The sequence below is a fragment of the Saccostrea echinata genome, unplaced genomic scaffold (assembly GCF_033153115.1).
Source record: "Saccostrea echinata isolate AGI-Se365-2 ecotype Australia unplaced genomic scaffold, CSIRO_AGI_Sech_v1 ptg000039l, whole genome shotgun sequence".
Lineage (NCBI taxonomy): Eukaryota > Metazoa > Mollusca > Bivalvia > Ostreida > Ostreidae > Saccostrea > Saccostrea echinata.
In genome coordinates, this window is record NW_026889788.1 from 1,489,817 (window position 1) to 1,511,920 (window position 22,104).

The 22,104-nt window shown below is 31.8% G+C and overlaps 1 protein-coding gene across 1 annotated transcript; it reads left to right on the forward strand.

Annotated features, from left to right (window-relative positions):
• The first annotated feature begins 37 nt into the window (after positions 1-37).
• On the forward strand, positions 38-2,923 carry LOC133200403 (uncharacterized). Its single transcript, XM_061336208.1, has 3 exons — positions 38-80; positions 2,205-2,378; positions 2,415-2,923. The coding sequence occupies exons 1-3, from the start codon at positions 38-40 to the stop codon at positions 2,921-2,923; spliced, it is 726 nt and encodes a 241-aa protein (XP_061192192.1).
• Positions 2,924-22,104: the final 19,181 nt, after the last annotated feature.

Below are 22,104 nucleotides of genomic sequence, written 5' to 3' on the forward strand. Positions count from 1 at the left end.
TATTACGACTAAATATGTAGTACGAGCGTCTTAATATATGTCTTTGTACGGCTTATCATCTCGTAACAAGCATTCTGAGAGTATTGCATTAGCAATACTAGTCCCCTACCGGCATTTGTAATCTGGTTCCCGTTAAGAATTCAAAATGCCATAATTCAGTCAAAAATCAATGAAGCAAAATGAAATGCAAGCTTGATCTATAACTAATCAAGGTAAAGTCACATACCAAAAATTAGCTCAATATCTGAAAGCGTTTAGAGAAAAATTGCGGATAACCTTGAAAAATTGAAAAGGCCGTAATTTCGTCAAAAATTATTAAAGCAGAACGAAATGCAAACTTGATCTGTAACTCATCAAGATACACTCACATACCAAAAATCAGCTCAATATCTGCAAGCGTTTAGAAAAATAGTGCGGAAAACCAAGTGGGACAGACTGACAGACAGACAGACAGAGGGACAAACAGACAGACAGACGGACAGGCAGGCAGACAGACAGACAGACAGACAGACGGACAGACGGACGGACAGACTCAGAGGAAACCTATAGTCCCCTCCGGTTTCACCGGTAGGGGACTAATAACGACTTATAATGTGGTTCGACTAAGAATCGCAAATGTAAGACTAAGTGTATATAATTTTTACAACTTGTTATCTCTTTATTACGCCTTTCATCTCAATTATGACTTGTAATGTCGTTGTAATGATTTACTGTATCGAACGTGTGACTTCCACTTATTATCTCGTCTATATATGCCTTCCTTTTTTCGTAATTACAACTGAGTATTTCGTACTTAGACTTATGATCTCGTTCATACGAATTAGTATCTCGTTATAACTACTTAGTATCTCGTTATTAGTACATAGTACAGTCTAGACAGTCTTATGTGACCATTCAAGGGATTTGGAGAAAGGGCCGGTCACTTAAGACAGGGAGTCACTTTACACAGTCCAATACTCACCTCCAAACCTTTCTTGATCCTTTGGCTAAAATGTCATATTTACGAAATTAAAGGACAAGAAATGTACATGGTGTTTATCATTATGAAAATTTAAATTAATCAGTTTTCACTCTGTGCATTAAATCATACATGGGTGTTCAATTTGTTAAAAATAAATAGAAATCATATATGCAAACAATACAAATGCTGTATACAGTTTATGCACTTGTTCTCAAACGGTAATTTCTCACAAAATTCGTTTTGTAAATTGGGAATAAAATACAAAGTTCCTTTCCTTTTACAAAGAATGACATATTATTTATGAAAATATTTTTTAAAACTTTACGGAAATGACAAAATTTTATCACTAATCACTGCAAAGTGAATGAATGAATGAATGTCGCACATTAGTTCGTATGTTCGACTTATTGACATTATCTCGTTTTGTCGCACGTACGACTCAGTTTCTCTTTTATACAACATATTGTCTTGTTACTTCGACTTGCCATGTCATACGTGGGACTTAGTGCGTGTCGGACGTACAATTTATTATCTCGTAATTACGACTTATTATGACATAGCAAAAGTTATTAATATTTTTCAACTGGCAGTAACACACTTCCGTAATTTTTAACAGAATGCATGTTTATGATTTTAAATTTGAAATCTCTCTCTCTCTCTCAATGGAAAATATGCAATTTGTATTCTTAAAGTCTCATTTAAATCTAGGATATAGCTAACAAATTTTCATATATATTTCCTTATTTGCATACAAACATATATTGCGTTTCCTGAAAATGAAATAGAGACATTTCAGAGTAACTTTTCGAGCTGCACATGCGGAAACATTGATTAACCATTGCTTCATCACCATTACAATTTTAATGGTTCTGGATATTTTTTTTCACATTTATTACTTAGGCCTACATGTGTTTGCCATGACAAAACATATTTTGATTACGTTTTCTTTTATGGTGTGTAAATTTGCCCTTTCCACATATCACAGGTAAAACAGTTATCACAATTTCATTTGCATTTTCTGAAATTAATTTTTAGTTTATCATATTCAAATAATTTGTCATGATTTGTTTTACATTTCTTTAGTCGTCAGGTGTCTCTTTGCTATGCAGGATACTTTTGGAACAAGGGAAATGCAACATGTGAAAGTAAGTCAATTTTGTTTTATTTAATGATTGGATTTTTGCCTCAGCGATTTTCTTGTTTTTCAAATCCTACTTCAAGGAATTTCTTTCTTAACATATAGAGTGTCCTATTGGTTACCATAATATAAACTGCTCGGAAAAGTGCAAATATCCAAGCTTTGGAGAAGATTGCCAAGGCGAATGCAAATGTAGAGAACGTCTTTGTGATTTTGTACGAGGATGCCTTGAACAGAGAAGTAAAGATACAAGACTTTTTGTAATTTACAGATTACATAGCGAAAATTTCTATATTTTTCATTTATTTCTTTAAGCTACAAGGTACTTTGGAACAACCCCTGTATCTGATATCACAGTGAGTACTGAAGAACTTACACCACAAACAACCAAGATGATAAGTACAATAAAAGCGCATCAGACAAAAGTGGACTTCATTTTGTACGGCATTTTTATCTTAGTTGGCGTTTTTCTGATGCTGTTTGGTGTTTTTGTTGCTACTTATCTTTATAAACAGTGCTTTCGAAAAAGAACTACTAGCAAAAGATACGGCACAGTTGAATTAACTGCCGTTGACAGGTACAAAGGACTGGAAAATCAGAAAATTGTGACAAATGATTCAAGTGAAAATACGTCACCAGATCCCGTCTATCTCGATCCAATTTGTGTTGATAATGAGTCACCATTTAATAACGTAGAATCAGATCAATTGTCTTTGCACATAGCCAGCGTGTATCTGGAGGTAGTCAACTGTACCAGTAGTGAAGAATCATTGCCTTCTAGTGAGCAAAACTTTCATAATGATTATGTTGAAGTCATACAATAATACCCGTGTATACATGTAACGGGGATTTCGTGTCAACCAATTGGTAAAATTTTCTTATTTTTCTAGATTAATGAATTCATTTTCGTCTTTAAAGACAATAAAACGAAATAAAGAAACATTTTCTATTATCTTGTATTGAAAAGTGATTCAATGTCTTATTTAATAAGCATTGTGATACGTTTGAAGAATGTACACATGTACTCTTCTTCTGAGGGGATCGACTCTTTCGCTGTTAAAGGCCGATTGCACCCTCCACAATTTGTTTTATGTGGTCTAGTCTTCTAACATTATTGGAATAACTTTTCTGTCGAATATGAATGTAAGAAGTCCAACACGCAACGACTTAAGAAATTCGACTTTTGTACCCCCTCCTAATTTTTGTTCTGATATGCATTTAAAGAAGAACTCTTAATCAAAAACATTATATTAAAGTGCATTGGGTAGAATTAAAAGATTTACTTTGTGTATCAAAATATAAACCACTGTGTTATTGGCATGATTTACACACTAAAGGATGATGTGACAAACGGCCCCCGGTAAATTGACAAAAAATTAAATATCTAAATTTTAGTCTAATTTTTGCATGCACTTAGTCACAGATATGTATACCCTCATAAAATACTACTTTTACCGAAAATAGAAACATAATTTGGAAGATGTATGTCTTTATTTTGAGTAGGGGTACCATGTTTACATCCAATTCCCATTGAATTTTGGCCCCGCCCCACTCTTTGAAGCCCTTCAAATATACGAGCGCAAGTAGGTACATTTTTCTCCTTTGGCTGGTCACTGTCTTTTATTGAAATCTACCTATATGTGAAAGGAGAAAAATGTACCTAACTGCGCTCACATGTTGTTTTTAAAAAATTCTAAAATCTAGCTGGCCTTTCCCATTATGAACAGATCGACGAAACTATTTTTTCTGACGTAAGAATAAATTCATATGCTAATCAAGGCACTGGCGATACTTTCTAACTGACCAATCAGCTAAATGAGTTGCATAACTAGTGAGTACCACAAAAATACTAAGGACATTTTATGCTTGGAAAAAAGATTGGGTTTTTTGTACCTGCTTTCCGATAAACATTTTTTTTTTGCATTTGAGTCAAAGATTAGACACGGATTTACAATTTCCCAGCTCACATTTACAAACAATTGATTTATAAATATGCATAGTTAAAAGTTTTGTAAAGCGTTTGGTGGGCAATTCGCTAGGTCAACACGTATTCCCGAGAATCAGTGAATAGAAGTTTCATGTGCATTTCTTGACCCTAAACGGTAAACACTGCGGTTCCATGCGTATTATCATGTATAAATAGCCTTTGCTGATCATTAAAAGTTTGAAATGTAGTAAAGATACTGTGTAAATTGACCTAAACCACGTGCCTGTGATCAAATGTAAACATGTAGTAAACCAGCATGTTTTGTCGTTCTGTCATCGGATTGGACAATTGTTCTCGGTAAGCGACTATGTGCGAAATAATAACAATAGCCATATAAGGTAGATTCCTCAAACATGCATATCCCTCTATTGTACTAGGACCCGCCTATTCTCTTTTCATAAAAGAACCAGGCCGAATTTTGCTGTCATAGGGTAAAAAAAAAATCACAGATAATGCAGTAATCCTTATAATTAAAATTTGTCGGAACTATTGAAACTATTCAAAAGTGTCGTATTTATTCACTCATGTATGAAAACTATCAAAATCGTTGTAGATTAAATATAATTCGTCGTAGAAAAAGGGGCCCCAGATAGCAGTTATGTCACATCATCCTTTCCGCATAAGTATTTGCTTCTAAGTACATTGATATTTAACATATGCTTTAAACAATTATCTCTTAAATCTTTCAGTTTGTTTGTTGGACACATTTTATTAATACATTCTTGAAAAGTTGCATGAACGACAAAGCAGGTGTCACGTAGCATATAGATGAACCAATCCTGCTCAGGGACAAGAGCCTGAGGAAATAGACATTTTATCAAACAGGTTTTTTTTAATGAAAACCGTGGAAATCTCCCCTTCCTCTTTAAAAATTTTTACCAATATAAACCTTTTTTTACCTTTTCTTCTCCAGGGGTAAAAAAATTCTCGTTTCAAATTTGTTTCCTTGAAAATGAAATTAGCTTTCTACATTTACGGGCAAGTTTGATAAATATGATTATACATTATGTACGTTAGTACTCTAGGTCTATACTTACATAACATTTCTATTAAAACTCTTTGACTAGTGGTTTCAAAACGAATGCCAAAGTGGGTTTTTCATTTTTGAGAATATATAGCTCAAATTCAAGGTAAAGACACTTTCTAAGTTCGGTACTTCATGTGAGTTTTAATTAAATTTTAAAGAAGGGATATTTAAACATTTATCAAGTTTGATACAAACATTTGTATTACTTCGAGCTTTTGAAACAAATGGATTTCTCATGCCAGTTTTGAGCTGTATTTGACGTTCGATTTAATGTTCTCGACATACCACATTGACATCAAATGCCCAAATAGTTAGCGCCTTGTTATGTAAGCATTTTATCAATACAGTTGTATATATATTTGTAACATTGAATGAGGAAAAAAAAATCAAAAGTTGCAATTCTAGATTTGCCATTATTTACTTATATCTGCAATATATCTCGTACACTGATATTTGTTATACGTCACAATTTAGTTCCTATCTGGATCTTTCATTTCATTCCCTGTATCATATTCTAGAGTGAGGCAATTGTTTTGAATTTCTTGCGCACAATGACACTGTTCTAGAGACGTGAATGTGATTATATAAGCGAACATTTCTGATTTAGTTTGTTTCTTAATAAGCATTAAAAAAATCTGGTCTTCGTTTATGTGAAATACCTCAAGTACAGTGCAAGATTCAACCTTAACAATATCCCTATAAATTTTATTTTTTACTCAAGAGCACTTAAAGAGCGTTGATTATTCACTTTTATTTATTTTACTTTCACATTATATTCCGCGAATAATTCAAGAGAGCCCTCTTCTACACAGTTACAATTCTCACGAACATTGCTATTACATGTAAAACATGCCTCCCGAAATGAGAAATTGGTTCATTACCACAAACTGGTTAATTTAAAACAAACAAAGCAATTACCGGAAACAAATTAAAATGATTCTAAGGCAAGTTAGTTAACTTGAACAAGATTGTACCTTTTGCTCCTATGAACCTCTGATACATTACTCCAGGTATTGTGGAACAATCTATTTGATTTGACCGGTTTGCGGTAGCCTAGTGGTAGGAAGTTCGCTTCGAGATCGGGAAATACCGGGTTCGATTCTCGTTCCTGGTGCTGCGTCAAACTCAAGACGTCAACATAGCTAGTGAGTGCTTAGAGCTCTTTACCGGTATATGATGACCTCTGTATATATATGAGTGAACTTTTTTTCCCAAATGGGACGTTAAACAACATATACTGAAACGCAAAAGAAACGCAACAAGCAGTGATCTACAAATATTTGAATTTTTTATTTAATGATTTTCAAACATGAATTCAGTAATGTTAAACTCGATTTAAAAACATCAGAGATTTGATAAAAATGTTAAATGATTATCTTTTAACTTTAGAAAGTAACTCATGACTGTTAAAACACCCCCACCCCGGCCATTCAATAACAGCGTGCAAGACTGCCATGCACAACAATTGCAGCTTGATTTCTACGATGCAGTAGGTTCATCGGTCTCGAGATCTGAGCGAAAGAAACATTCTTTGCCATTTTTAAATGCCTGTTTTTAAGATGACGAGGTAGAATTTCCTCTAGCCTAGCGCAGTGTAGTAACCCTTGGACTTCCGGTCCAAGGACTGTCATTTATGCTAATGATACGTAAGAGCCTCTTGAGGCGTGATGTATTGCATATTTGCATCTAGATCTGCAACTCTCCATCACCTTTATTTTGAGATTTTCCAGCTAGAGCAATAAAAATGCGTACTTAAGTCATTTTCAGGAAGCCTTGGCATAGCTTACGGAAAAGAAAGGATAATTTATTTTTCGGAATATTGCTGCATTACTTATGATGAACAGATACAAACCATTAAAAGTCCATATTATTGCCAAATGTTTTGTTAAACATGCAATTTTTGATTTCTGTTAAGCGGACTCAAACTTAACTTCCGGTAATGGTATGAAAATCATTCAACCGTTAAATTACCGATATTTACAAAGTTGAAGATATCCTTACTTTTTAGATACAAAATTATATCCTATATATAATATTTCCCCCTAAAATAGGATGTTGCGTTTCTTTTGCGTTTCAGTATATAATCAATCAATTGGATTTGCTTTGAAAATGTCTGGGCGTTTTCTATTAAGTACTTGTAACATTTTTTTTCTATATAGCAGTATATCATCTACCACTTTTTGACTTCAGGTTTAGAAATATATATATATATATATATATATATATATATATATATATATATATATATATATATATATATATATATATATATATATATATATATATATATATATACACATACATACGATATGGATCAAATGATATCGTTTACGTATTACCATTTGTGATGTCACTGTTGTTTTTGCGTGAAATCGATGAAAATAATAATGTTGATTCATGTAAAAAAAAAAAAAAAAAAAAAAAAAAAAAATTCAATATTATTGATGGCTCTGTGTATAAAACATGAGATTTAATGAATCTCAAATTGTTTGTGGTTGGGTATGATTTTTTTATCTAGCTCGTCGTTGTGTTTCCTATCCACTCACTTTCGACTCACTCTCTGGATAAAAGTCTTATTCGACCACAAACCATGGGAGATTCAAAATATATTGAAAAGATAAAAAAAAAGGTATTAACTAACAACTAGGATCATAAAATGGATTTAATTATTTGAAGAGCACTACATGTATTTACACACAAACACACACACAAATATATATAATATTTATAATGATAAACGCACTGGTTAGCAGAATTTTTCTCTTCAAAGACTTTATTTGGTTAACGACTTTTTCTACTTATTTTTTAAGACTACAAAAAGAATCACTGACTCAGTCCATCATCAACAATTCTTCGAAGTAGTCACCCATACCCACAAAAACTGTTAATACAAAGTTTCTATATTGCCTTGTCAAATATCTTTAAAAGAAAACAGCATAAAATCTCACTATATTTTATTGGTCAACCTATAGTTCAGCTAATGCCAGGTACTGGACTGCTTGTCCGATGCAAAATTTTATACTTTCTGGCAATTTTGAAGTACAATCTGTAAGTTCTACATTTTCCTTCGTTTGTGCTGTTTTTTGAACAACTGCAATCATTTTTTTAAGTTCTGTCTCCATAGCATCTGCATCATTATTGTTTAAAATTTTTAGTGCATGTGTATATTCAGCAGAACATTTTTGCTTGGCACTAGTTTTATCGTCTGCTACTTTGTCCGGATTAACTCCGTACAAAATAAGTATAATCAATCTTGCACAACATTCTAATTCACCTAATACAGAATTTACCTGTAAATGTTTCACTGCATTGTAAACTGGGGAGTATCCATCTAAATTCAATGTAGAGGTATTGACTTCTTCACATTCAAGAATAGTTAAAATGCATTTTAATCTACTATATCTATTTTGTTTTGCAGCAACGTTTAGTACCGATTCTCCATTTTCATCGTCACTATTTATTATTCTTTTACTTTTGGCTCCAGATAATAGAATCTTCAAATTTTTTGCACATATTTCATCATTGTTCTCTGATTTTAGGCAATGGTGATAAACGGTAGCTCCATTTCTATCCTTATATTTCACTTCTGCTTTGCTTTCAACCAGCTGTTTTATTACTGCTGTTCTTTTTGCTTTTTGCTGGACAGCTAACATTAACGGTGTCATATTTAAAATGTTGCGTGCATTTATACTTGCTTTTTCTCCACTAAATTTTGCAACAGCTTTTGCTACAGTACTGTCGGATTTCTCTGACATAATCAAAAGATGCAAAACTGTGTTTTTTTCTTCATCTTTAAACTCTAGAACTCTTTTCTTTATTTCTTCCATATTATTAAAAAGCATTCCATTAAGTCTTGTCACTGTATGCTCACTTCTAGAACAACATTCACCATACAGTGAAAGATAAAATTGATAGTCAGTATTGATTTCATGTTTGCTGAGGATTCCAAACATTTTATCCACTAGATAATTATGATTGTTAAGACTAGCCCAAAATAAAGCGGGTAGTTTAACGTTAGAACCATCATTTTGCAGAGAGAAAAACTGTTTAATATCTTTGTTTCCTTTCTTTTCTAGTTCCTCACAAAAACAATCTGAAAATTGTTTCAATTTAAAAACGTTACATACAAAAACTTTTGAATATCGTTGATTAAATGCTTCATATAAAAACCTCAATGCAAGTTTTGATATGTATTCCTTTCTCAAAGAAGTGAATTCCTGAGCTTGAATCACGTCAAAAGGAAAATAACGGATGGTCTGGTCGAAGAAACTCTCGCAAAAGTATGTCCCCACTGCCTCATAAACACTGTCATGTACAAATTTAAACCCTCCTCCTTCAACTTCCATGAAAAATGACCCCGACAAGTGTTGTGCATACCTCTTTATTTCCTTGAAATCTAAAGGGCTAAAACTGTGCATCAAATCTGGAGACATTGCATTTAAAAATTTCCTACATGCAACTTCGCTTTCTAAATTTAGCTTTGCATGTGGATCTTGTGATTTTAAATGCCACTCATACAGGAAAAGGACGAAGAAGAGGGATTTGGTTTTAAAAGTCTGGTCGTTACGAACTTCGTCTTCTATTTGAATTTTGAGAAATTCGATTGGATGAGAAAAGAATTTAGCACCACGCCTCCTGTATTCCTCTTTACATGCGTATAAATGGGCACAAAGAGGAAATCCTATCGGTCCCTCTGCTTTAAAAATACTTTGTCTAAATTCGGGACAATCGTCTGAAGGTGAACGCATATATTTCTCTTTCTTTGCAAATTCAATCTGCTTTTGAAAAATTTCATCTTTTTCTTCGTTGGTGAGAGGATAACTATTTGCATATTCCCTATAAGTTTCATAAAACACAGGCGTTATCCTTTTCATAAATTGACATGCATTTTCAATTACATTTTCTCGAGCAGTGATTATTAGACGCAAATTGATCATAGACTCTCCTTGTGAATTTTGTGTTCCTTGCTTTAGATTGTCTTCATATATTTCATCCAACTTCTGCCACCAATTTTCTAAATCGTAGTTATCAGTTCCATAAAATGCGTTATCGATAAAGACGACAGTCTTTCTACTTGCATCTATCAGTGAGAATTCTTCCCATGAACGAAATTTTCGTAAATCAAAATTTTCTTTCTCTGCCTCGAAAAGCATGTGTATTGCAGCATTAGTTTTCCCACAACCTGGTGCTCCACTCATAATGACAATGTTATTTTTATCCAAACATGATTTTGCACATTTGTACATTTTAGTTTCAACGAAGTATCTATTAAAAGTCTTGTAGCTTTTCATGTATCTTTTTGTTTCATCTGCAATAATTTGTTAAAAATCTGATAATACTTATCGGCAATACTTTTTATCATTCAGAGAACCTTTCAAACATATAGAAGAATATTCTAGTGCACAACTTTTAAATAAATAGTATTATAGCATATAAATAATTTAACAGTTATTAAATACCAACTTGCTTGAAATATTGACCTTGACAAAGCAAGATAAAACTTTCCTCAAACTATCGTGAATAATGCTAAATTTCTTTTTCAAATTTGCTCATGTAATTTACTGCGTCAATGTTTGGAACTAACCAATGTTTTCTTCTGCCAAGTCTTCTTCTGTCTTTTGGGCTATGAATGCTAAAAATTTGAAAGTACAATTACTGTACAAAGTTAATAGATAATATGGGAAAGAATTATACATTTCCTTTCTAAGGACTATTACACTTTTCTTACTTTGAAAATACAAAAAAATAGCTTTTATTCTTTATAAAATATTGTTTATCAAGAACATAAATGAAATCCGAAGAAATATAGCCAAAAATCTATTATACGAAATACTTACTATATTTATCTGTCGATGTTCCTCTTTGAATTTGGCGTCTTGTTATTTTATCTGGAAATGGATATATATATATATATATATATATATATATATATATATATATATATATATATATATATATATATATATATATATATATATATATATATATATATACACATGTATATATATATATCTGTGAGGGTGAGGGTGTGTGTATGTGTGTGTGTATACACTATCTCTTTAACATGTAGAAATTAAGAATTACTATTAAATACAGATTAGGCAGCACTGTTAAGGCGTACTTCGAAGAAATCAACAGAATATAAACGTGCATAAATACATACCTTTTTAAACTGAATTTATTTTTGTAAAGGTACTATATTATCATATGACTTTAATATTATTTGAAATAACATTGCATACCCCTCTCTGTACTGAATTTGGTTTGGTCACGTTATTTGACAGTCACGTGATAAATGCATGTAATGTGTACCGTATGTAGGTCATAAACAAATTTCAATATCGCAAGGGCATACCCTAGTTAAAATTAAAAAAAATTAAGTAAGAAATTGTTTCTACATAACTTGTAGTTTATGGAAAGTGCTGCTGCTTTAAATAGAATTCGCATTGTATTATTTTAAATTTGAAGTTATCTGGCTTATGTCGAAATATGTGTGACCTTTACCAAGTATTTTATGTATTTATTAAGTAATGCTCTCGATTTCAGAAAAGCAGCAGCACTTTTCAAGTTAAGGAATGTGTCCGTTATATATATTCAAAAATTGGTCAAGATCTATTAAGTGTATGCCCTTGCGAAAAGGCGATTTAATGAGGCACCTCTGCTTGAAACATGCACACCCTGCAGACAAAAACACGGTAGAATTAATTCAATACATTCTCTCGATAGTTTTTAAATAATGGCACTAAACAATCGTTTCAGATTTGTATTAATGGTCTACCTAAGATCTGCAAATAATATTCCGTTTAATAATAAAATGCATTTTTCTCTGTGAAAAAATACTTGATCCGCCTCTCACTGCACATAAAATGCGTCAAATTTTACCATGATGACGTCATGTCGACAAGTGCATTACGATCAGTGACTTGTTTATATCTTGCTGAGTGGGATTTTACTAGCGACAAAAATGAATGCAGTGGTAAGTTCTAATGTAGTTCATTACTCTTTTGCAGTTTAGAATCACAAATTATTTCATTTTCTGTTATTATGAGGAATTGCTATATTTGTGTGATGTCACAGTAAACTTTTCCCGTATAAATTAGGCCCCGCCCTCTTTATGCAGCCTTAACAGAGCTGCGTAACAATACCACCAATCAGGTTTTCTGTGTATTTATTTGCAGATTGACAAAGAATGCATTAAACTATTGAAATACGGATTGAAATAAAATGTATAAATTCAAATTTTAAAACAAAAGATTCGGGTTTTTTAGCTTCAAAACGTTAACCAATACTAATAATGTAAGATTTCATATGAGAAATTCTAGTGAATATGATTTTGAACTCAACATTGAAACACTTACCCTTTAAATCTTGCACAACCAATGGCTTCATTTCCTCTGCAAGTTAATGAGAAAATGCCTTATTTTTCACGATCAAGATGGTCAAAGATTAACGTTTTTGCTCAATAATAACGATGAAGCACTTCATTCATTATCTTTTCGCTCTCAATAAAATCTATGCTATTTATTCTAACGATTATTACACGTCTTCTCTTATTTGAAAATAGCTTTAATCCTTTATCAAGAGTTGTCTATCAGGTAAATAAATGCAATATTAGGGCAAATTTCGTATTATTCAGCTTCAAACAATTAAACAATACAAATGAAATAGATTTTATAACAGAAATTCTAATGAATATAATTTTGAACTCAACACTGAAATACTTGCCCTTTGAATCTTGCACAACCAATGGCTTCCTTTCCTCTGCAAGTTTATTAGAAAATGCGTCATTTTTTTTCATTCCTCACGATCAACATGGTCAAAAGTAACATTTTAGCTCAATAATAACAAAAAGCACTCTTTTTTCATTTTCATTCATTATCTCTTCACTCTCGATAAAATCTTTGCTATTTTTTCTGACGACTATTTCACGTCCTCTCTTACTTTGAAAATAGCTTTAATGGGTGATTTAAAAAAAAATGACCAAACCCATATTTATCAAACCACACTAAAATACAGGCAATGATAATAGATTTCTATGTCTCGGCATAAATCTTTAGATAGTGTCTAAATACCTGCCAAATATCTCGTTGATATCTCTATTAACAAAAAAGTTATGCCCAAAAATGATGCTAAAAATGTCAGGAGTGCAACGCCTTTTTGTGACATTTTGAAATATCGATATTTTTTAGGAGATCTGTGAAATAAATAATGCTTTATGTTGAAAATAAAGACTTTCCTGATAATATTAAAAGTATTGAGCTTTAAATTTGGACTGTAGTAATTTTTGTTAAATCAAGTTGTGGACATGGCTGATGTTTAAAAAAAAGGCTATACCATGTCAGGAGTGCAACAGAAAAAATGTAGTGTCGCCAAAAAAACATCAATTGTGAAATTCTGAAAGAAAATTAAGACAAAAAATTTCGTAGTGTAAAACAATAACTGATATACATTTTAAAACTTAAGGAAGCGATTGCAAGGCGTCACGTGACCACTCATGTGATGTTTAAAAAAAGAAGATTTACGGTAACCATTTCCGGAATAACAGCTGAATAAGGAGCGCGATTATGATTACGCCCATGACAAAAGGTCTTCGTGGCAATATTTTTAAAACAGAGAAAGAATAAGATAATGATGTGATTTTGCAGAGTGTTGGTGAGCGTCGACGCAGATTTTTTTAATCCCTGTGTGGTTTTTTTTTTTTTTTTTTTTTTTGGGGGGGGGGGGGGGTTTTGGGGGGGGTTCGTTTTGACACGTCTACCCTTTGCCGTAGTTCTGAACACTGAAATCTACGAGGGGTGATCAAAAAGTTCGCGAACTAATTTAATAACTTCCTTAAAAGAAATGAAATGAGGTTTCAGTGTTTATTATTTTTTAAAGTGGTCCTCTCCGATTTTAATGCGCATCTGCCATTGTTCTGCCCATGCGCGAATCACGTGATCAAGGCGGTCACGTGAAATGCCCCGTAGCGGTCTGTTCACAGTTCTAAGCTAAAAAAATTTCCGAGTCTTATATTTCTTACCATGTAAGTTATTTTTTAGAACAAGAACAGCCCATCTGTGAAAAATTGACAAATCTCGGCAATAGGATAGGTGGATAAGGATATCCCTTCCCAGAATTAACATGGTGACCATCACAACCCAAGTCCTCTGTCTTGGGAGCGTCGTTTATCCAATGTGGATAAAGTATGGACGCCTTCTCTTTATCATATCTCATATGTTTAAAGTCTGAAGTAAACGATATTTTAGGGATTTAATAATCATATTATTGTTAAGATATTCAACTATTTTTCTAATCGTAACTTGGCGATGTTTCATAACGAATTGCTCAACTACGGACACATCTTTTCCCCGGCTTGCTTTCGCTCGGCAACAGAACAAACATTATTTTTAACCATCTCCCTGCCTTCACTAAAATAATCAATCTAATTAATGAATGGACTTCTGGTAAGTCTATTGTCTTCATAAACCTCGTACAAATTATCATATTCTACCGCAAAGGAATTTCCAAGATATAACGTTAAACTTCACAGCCCTTCGTTTCTCGAGTACGACTGAGTCAACCATTTTTTGTCACAAGTCACCTATATATTGACGTCATTTTCACTTTGTGACGTCACAAACACCTAGCAAAATATTATTTAACATTTGTTATTGATAGAACATGTGTATGACTATATATGTTTGTCAAATTTCATTCTGATCTGAATTGAAGTTTTGTAAATATTGAGATAGTTCGCGAACTTTTTGATCACCCCTCGTATTTCATGAATAAATTTAATTCATATCTGGATCTTTATGTCCTTTAGTTTTATTTAAAATGTTAGAATTTTGAGATCGGTTTTTTTACTATATGATCTACATCTATGAATAGATATTCATTTCCTAGAAGCTTCAGACGGCGTGATTTTCTCAGTGATTATAATGAATGTAGGCCTATATGGATGAACAAATAAACGAATGCGATTTTCATATAACGTTATACGTGTATAGACCAGTTTGAGGTCGCATGCTGGACATGAACGTATTTTTAAAAATATCGCAGAGGAAATTGTTTTCTTCTGTAAGACCTTCTCTATAGCATTTTCAGCTCTTACATCGACCATATAAACATTGAATCGTCGGCACATAACGTTATATTGCGTAAATATTTGTTGTGGTAAAATGTTTTATGCGTCGTATTTGGTAAAAAATTGAAACTTAACACACTTCTTCTAACAGAAAAGAAAAGTTTCTTTTTGCAAGTTTCCACAAATCTAGCAAAAAATACGCGTGTTAGAATGACAGACGAAACTAAGAGAGGTTAATTCTGACAATCGAGGTACTACGGAGGTACCAGGTATACCAGAGAGGGAAAATTATTTTGAGCATATACATTAAAAAAGTCTTTCAAATCATAATGCTCACGGGAATATATTTGAAAAATGAATTTATTTTTTTAAAATTCACGAAGACATGAACAAAGACACTTCACCTCAGCATATTTCATGAACCGCGTGAGCATGAAGCGCAAATTAATAAAAGTCATTCAACGATTATTTTTGAAACAAAACAGTTTGCACTATAGTTTTGACGTCAAGTGTGGCATTATGACGTCACAAAGGAGATATATGTAGGCTTACCTAGTCCATGAGAAAATGAATTGTTTTCTAACTTGCAATGAATCTGAAGGAAAAAATACTTAATTGCAAATGTAGATATTAAATAACAAATCACTAAAATTTGTCAAATAAGATAAAAGCTAGGATTGTTATATACGGTATATATTGCAGGTACAAGTTCTCTGAAATAACCTATTCTTTCAATGTGTTCAAGTGCCCCCCCCCCTCCCCCACCTTTCCGATTCCAAGTTACATTTTCATATAATGATACCATTAACATAAGGCAAATTATATGTAAAAATGAGAAAAATGAGAAAAATTCATAGAGCGGATTTTTTTCATGGACCCTTGCAATCTCTTCCTTAAAAATGGTATATGAATCACAAGCTGCATTAATGAGAGTCAAGTATATGTGCATACCCAATAATGTCATGAGTGCAACATTTGATGTTTTGCTCCCAAGCATGAAAAAACTTTTATCATTATATGATTTTTTATTTTGGAAAATAAAGACACAAAGAACATTTTTACCAAATAGATTTATCAATTACAGGATCTGTCTGTGCTTCAGGTCTATATTTCTATGGTCAGGAGTGCAATACATTTTTTTAAGATTCAAGTTGTGTGACGAAAACACTTCTATTCATGCTTAGAAGTATTCATTAATTAATGATGATCTTTTTGTATAATTTAATACTAAATTATTGAAAGATTTAATATTAAAATCCTTCCTTTTTCAGTTTTATCAATTCAGATGTGTTTTTTTTCTTTCTTGTGATTTTTTTTAATGAATGTTAAAAATAAACACGCTAAAAATTGTCATAAAATTCAAGTAATTCCTCCTCAATTCACTGAAACAAGTTTTTATGTAATTTTCACTTCACAATTCTACTTTAAAGTTACCAATGCTTTTGGTTAGGAGTGCAACAAATATGTTAGAATTATAAATCATCCAATAAGAATAAAAATAATGAAAAAATGATGAGTAAAATTTTTCTGATGGGTAACTGTGTTTGTCCTCTAAAGGAAAATATGCTATAAATTATATTTTATCTTCTAAATATACATTTAAGCTATTTTTTATTTTTTTTTTTTTTTTTTTTTTTTTTTTTTTTTTTTATAAATAGGGAATAATTCCAGAAAAAATGCGAATTTTTAATACTTTCATCTGTTTTAATTATAAAGTATTGGACTATGAATAGTGCACAATTTCATTACCACTTGATGTTGCCAACACTTTATGACTTTTTGTGTTCTATGGTGTTAATTTTAAATTATACTGCAGTCAGGACTGCAACAAAACTGCTGCATAATTACCAATGGGTTTTTACTATCTTTACTAAAAGATAAGTTGAAAAAAAATGTTTGATACATTTGATGTTCAAAAACACTATGTCTATCAACAAATTACAAAACTTTTACAGTCAATTCAGGGAATAGTTTTCATTATTTCACATATATTTTAAAATACAATTTATATATATTACACTTTGCAAATAATCTTGTTTTAAAGGTCAAGTATAATATTTTTTTGAAAATTCATATTATTCATGATTATCAGTCTTTGGAACAATATGAAGAACATTAAATAGTCTGTTTAATTTTTTGCCACAAATCACATCACTAATCGTCGTTTAAATTTACCTGTATGACAAGTGGATCGCCTATTGTAAATCGCTTCTCTCCCTTGTTGCGTGACGTCATAAGAGACAACGAGAAATAAAAAGTACAAACTTTATATTGCCGGGTTTGGAACATTATAATTATTGTTGGTTAACTGTACCAATAAATTGGGATAAGACATGAGTATATATTTATTTTCTAAGGACCCGAAATTGAGGAAAATATGGACATTAAATTTAAAAATAGATGGTGTTGAACCCAATCAACATGCGACGCCATCTGAGCGACATTTTATATGACCAGTTTACAGTTTCACAGGCACTTGACGAATGGTTTGTGTGCAATGCCCCCCTCCCCCCCATTCCTACTGAGAATTTAACTTAGCAAATATACATGAATTCCTTGTCTGTCATTAATTCAGGAATGTTTTTGCATTAAAGATAAAACATTTTTATTATTTTGGGAGCGATATGCTTCATAACTTTTATTTTACATCTTAACACAAACTTTAATTTTAACTATAATTGCCTAGAATTTCAACGTTTATTGCTGGAAATTAACCTCCGTAACGATTAACTTCCGTAACGATATTTTTACCGAAATTTTAACTTGATATCGGATTCATGCCAGACTTCAAGAATCATACTTCAGCGTTCTATACTGAACATCAGAAAACGAAAAATTGGTAAATTCATCTTTATTAAAAAAAAAATAATAATAAAACTTGTTCAAGCATTAACTTCCGTAACATTACCTAAAAATCAATGGTAAAATGAAATTGATGTAAAAAGTTACCTATACCAGATTTATTGACAATTCTTTTTTTTTCAAGTTCACTGATATGTCCTTTAGAGAATTATGACGTTTAATTTGATATTTGAAACAATAATTTTTTTCATGTTTTATACCCTGAATTGGTCCTTTTATCGTAGAATGACTGATATACCGTTAAGGAACAATCTCTACAACTTTCAAAAATGGAAAATGATATCAAATATCGAAGTATTGGTATGATAGACAAGGAATTTATGTATATTTCCTAAGTTATCGTGTCTAAAAAAAACTCAGTGGGGATGGGGTATATACACTAACAATTCGTCAGGAGCCTGCGCACAAGAATTCATCTGTCCTTACCGAGGCACTGATATACCCATCCGACAAATCTGCGGGATGTATGAAGAGCAGGAAATGATTCAGGAAATACCATTTGCATGTTGTTGTTGTTGTTGTTTTTTTTTCATTGTGTACATAAATGTTATTCTTTCAAAGAAAAAAAGAGAGAAAAAAATCCAAACTAAAAAAAACCTTAGAAGGGGTGGGGGAGGGGTTAGTCTTTTTCTGAATAAAAAAATGGATAGAGTGAGTTGTGGGAAATTGACCTTACTGTAACAAAACGGGGAGGGGGTTGTTACTATCCTTTCATGAAAATTTAAAAGTAATAAATTACTTCTAGAAAAAAGTAAGGGTTAAAAGCAAGAAATTAATTCTAGGAAAAAGTCAGGGGAGCACCCCCTCCCACGATACTTCCTGTCTTTACGTAATTCATTTTCCTCGGATATCATACAAAGTGATTGTTCCTCAATTTTACTGTACACAATATTTGTTTTTATTTTCTCTTGCTGTCGGCATCGTAACACAGTTACCACATGAAATCAGAATAGATAGCTGAATATCATTTTTTTTCTTTAATCTAAAAACTAAATTAGGGTGATGTATTTGATTTTGAAAAATTTATCAATTATTATGAAACCGTCTTGTGGCGTAGCCAGAATGGAAGTGAAGTGTACGCAGTTATGCGGCAGGGGGTCGGGAGGTGAGGGTGTTAGGCTCCAACTTTCAAAAATCAAAATTTTATTAATACATTACCAAATTACCATGATTTAGCTACACTTCAACTAATGTTGGGGGGTGGGGGGTAATCACCCTTTCAAATAACATTTTCAATAGTAAAAAGTAAGGTTTGGAAATAAGTGGGGGAGGGGGGTGCCCCCCCCCCCCGCGGTGGCACAGAAGGTTCTGCCTTTTAGCAGTTATTTCCTTCATTTTCTGGCAAAATAAAAATTATGCCATGTAGTTTTTGTTTACAAAATAAAAGACGTAATAATATTTATTATTTTAACGCAAAGTTAATACTTTCATGGAAACTTATTGGACATGTAGTAGCAAAAGCACGTACATATATAGAAAATGTTAACTTTTAAATAATATACTATTAGATCATATCATTCAACGATGCGCTTGAATTTTAATTTCTCGAAGATCTTTTAAAAAAAATCAATATATTAAAGAACAATTACAAACCAATGAATGACTTGGCAATGGTTTAATAAAGGGCTTCAAATTTTATTATAAAGTCATGATAATTTAAAATTCAAATCAAAACAGTATGACACAAAATAATTCGAAACACGAATATTTGTTGGATGGGAATTTTTTTTTCGGATCTCTCTCCCTCTCTCCTTGCTTATCTTTTTTGGGGGGGGGGTGTACGCATATCTAGGCAGCTACGCGCCTGGAGCCTTCGGACGAAACAGAATCGGTCGAAGAAGAATAATCATTTTCATGTACTTTCCTTGATTGGTTCAAACATGTAAAGCCTATTCTTAAATGAAAGATCTACCTCTAGTATATCAACATCTCCGTTCCCTAAAATTTGCCATTTTTTTAAGATAACCGAGAGCACTATATTATATTTATACTACTTATACTATATTTATATTATTACTACTATCAGTTTCTGATGTTGTCTCTTATGACGTCACAAAAAGGGGAAGTAACTCTTTTGATAAACGTTATTTTTAGCGATTTTTAAACAGGTAAATAAAGAAAACAACGAGGTTTAAAATTTTACGAATATTGTAATTCCCTCTTTTTAACTATTATTTACAACATATATAATTTACAAGTCTTTCTATTTCCTATGAATTTGACCTTTAAGGGCTTAAAAAATGAAAAACCTCCCGTAAATGATGAAAAATATCAAAACTACAAATTAATTTACAAAGTAAGAATGGGTTATTGTGTGTTATACTTTTTAAAACAATGTTAAATAAAATACATATCAGATGTCAGAAGTGCAACAGAATAATGTAACATGAGGTCACTTAAAAATCTAGCATTTTTTGTAAGAGAACTCATTTATAAAAATTTTTTTTTGGCTTCGATTTAAAGAATTGACTTGAACGGAAAAAGTGAATTTTGGGGAATTTTATTGCTTCATATTTTTTTCATATTAAAACTTTTCAAACCAGAATTCAAAAAATAATGTAAAATAACAATCAAAAAACCAATTCTTTGTCACATATACAAGAGAAAATACTCAATCCAGGTCTAGATTTAATCATTTATACCTCTTCTACAATTTTGAAGCATAAAAATCTATAATTTCTTGTGTTTATGTATTTCAGAAAGTCTTCAAAGGTGAAATGATATTTTCTTTCTTCAAAAGAAATTTTACTACCGGTAATAAAAGTTCTGAAACTTTTTAATCCAATTGTCTATTCTATTGCCACTTCAGGATTTTAAACTAGAATGCATCTGCATTATGATGATACAAGTGAAAAATATGTTATAAGCAGTTGAATTTTTCCAAAACATATCAGTTTGGTGGTCTTTTTTAATTTACCCTTATCCTTTATCAAGAACTGCCTATCAGGTAAATAAATGCAATCTTAGGGCAAATTTCGTATTATTCAGCTTCAAAAAATTAAAGAATACAAATGAAGAGAGATTTTAGTAGAGAAATTCTAGTGAATATAATTTTAAACTCAACACTGAAATACTTGCCCTTTGAGTCTTGCACAACCAATGGCTTCCTTTCCTCTGCAAGTTAATTAGAAGATGCCTCATTTTTCACGATTAACATGGTCAAAGAGTAACTTTTTAGCTCAATAATAACAAAAGAAAAATAACACTCTTTTTCATTTTCATTATCATTTCACTCTCAATAAAATCTTTGCTATTTTTTCTGACGACTATTACACGTCTTCTCTTATTTTGAAAATAGTTTCAATCCTTTATCATGAATTGTTTACATGTGTCAGGTAAATAAAGGCAATCTTAGGGCAAATTTCGTATTATTCAGCTTCAAACAATTAAACAATACAAATGAAGAAAGATTTTAGTAGAGAAATTCTAATGGATATGATTTTGAACTTAACAGAAAAATACTTGCCCTCTGAATCTTGCACAACCAATGACTTCCTCTCCTCTGCAAGTTAATTAGAAAATGCCTCATTTTTGTCATTTTTCACGATCAAGATGGTCAAAGAGTAACTTTTTAGCTCAATAATACCAAAAAAAAAAACACTCTCTTTTTTCATTTTCATTCATAGTCTCTTCACTCTCAATAAAATCCATGCTACTTTTTCTAACGATTATTACACGTCTTTTCTTACTTTGAAAATAGTTTTAATCCTTTATCAAGAATTGTTTACATGTATCAGGTAAATAAAGACAATCTTAGGGCAAATTTCGTATTATTCAGCTTCAAACAATTAAACAATACAAATGAAGAAAGATTTTAGTAGAGAAATTCTAATGGGTATGATTTTGAACTTAACACTGAAATACTTGCCCTCTGAATCTTGCACAACCAATGACTTCCTTTCCTCTGCAAGTTAATTAGAAAATGTCTCATTTTTCACTATCAAGATGGTCAAAGAGTAACATTTTAGCTCAATAATAACAAAAAAGCACTATTTTTTTATTTTCATTCATTATCATTTCGCTCTCAATAATACCTACGCAGCACAGTTTAGGTGCCAAATGG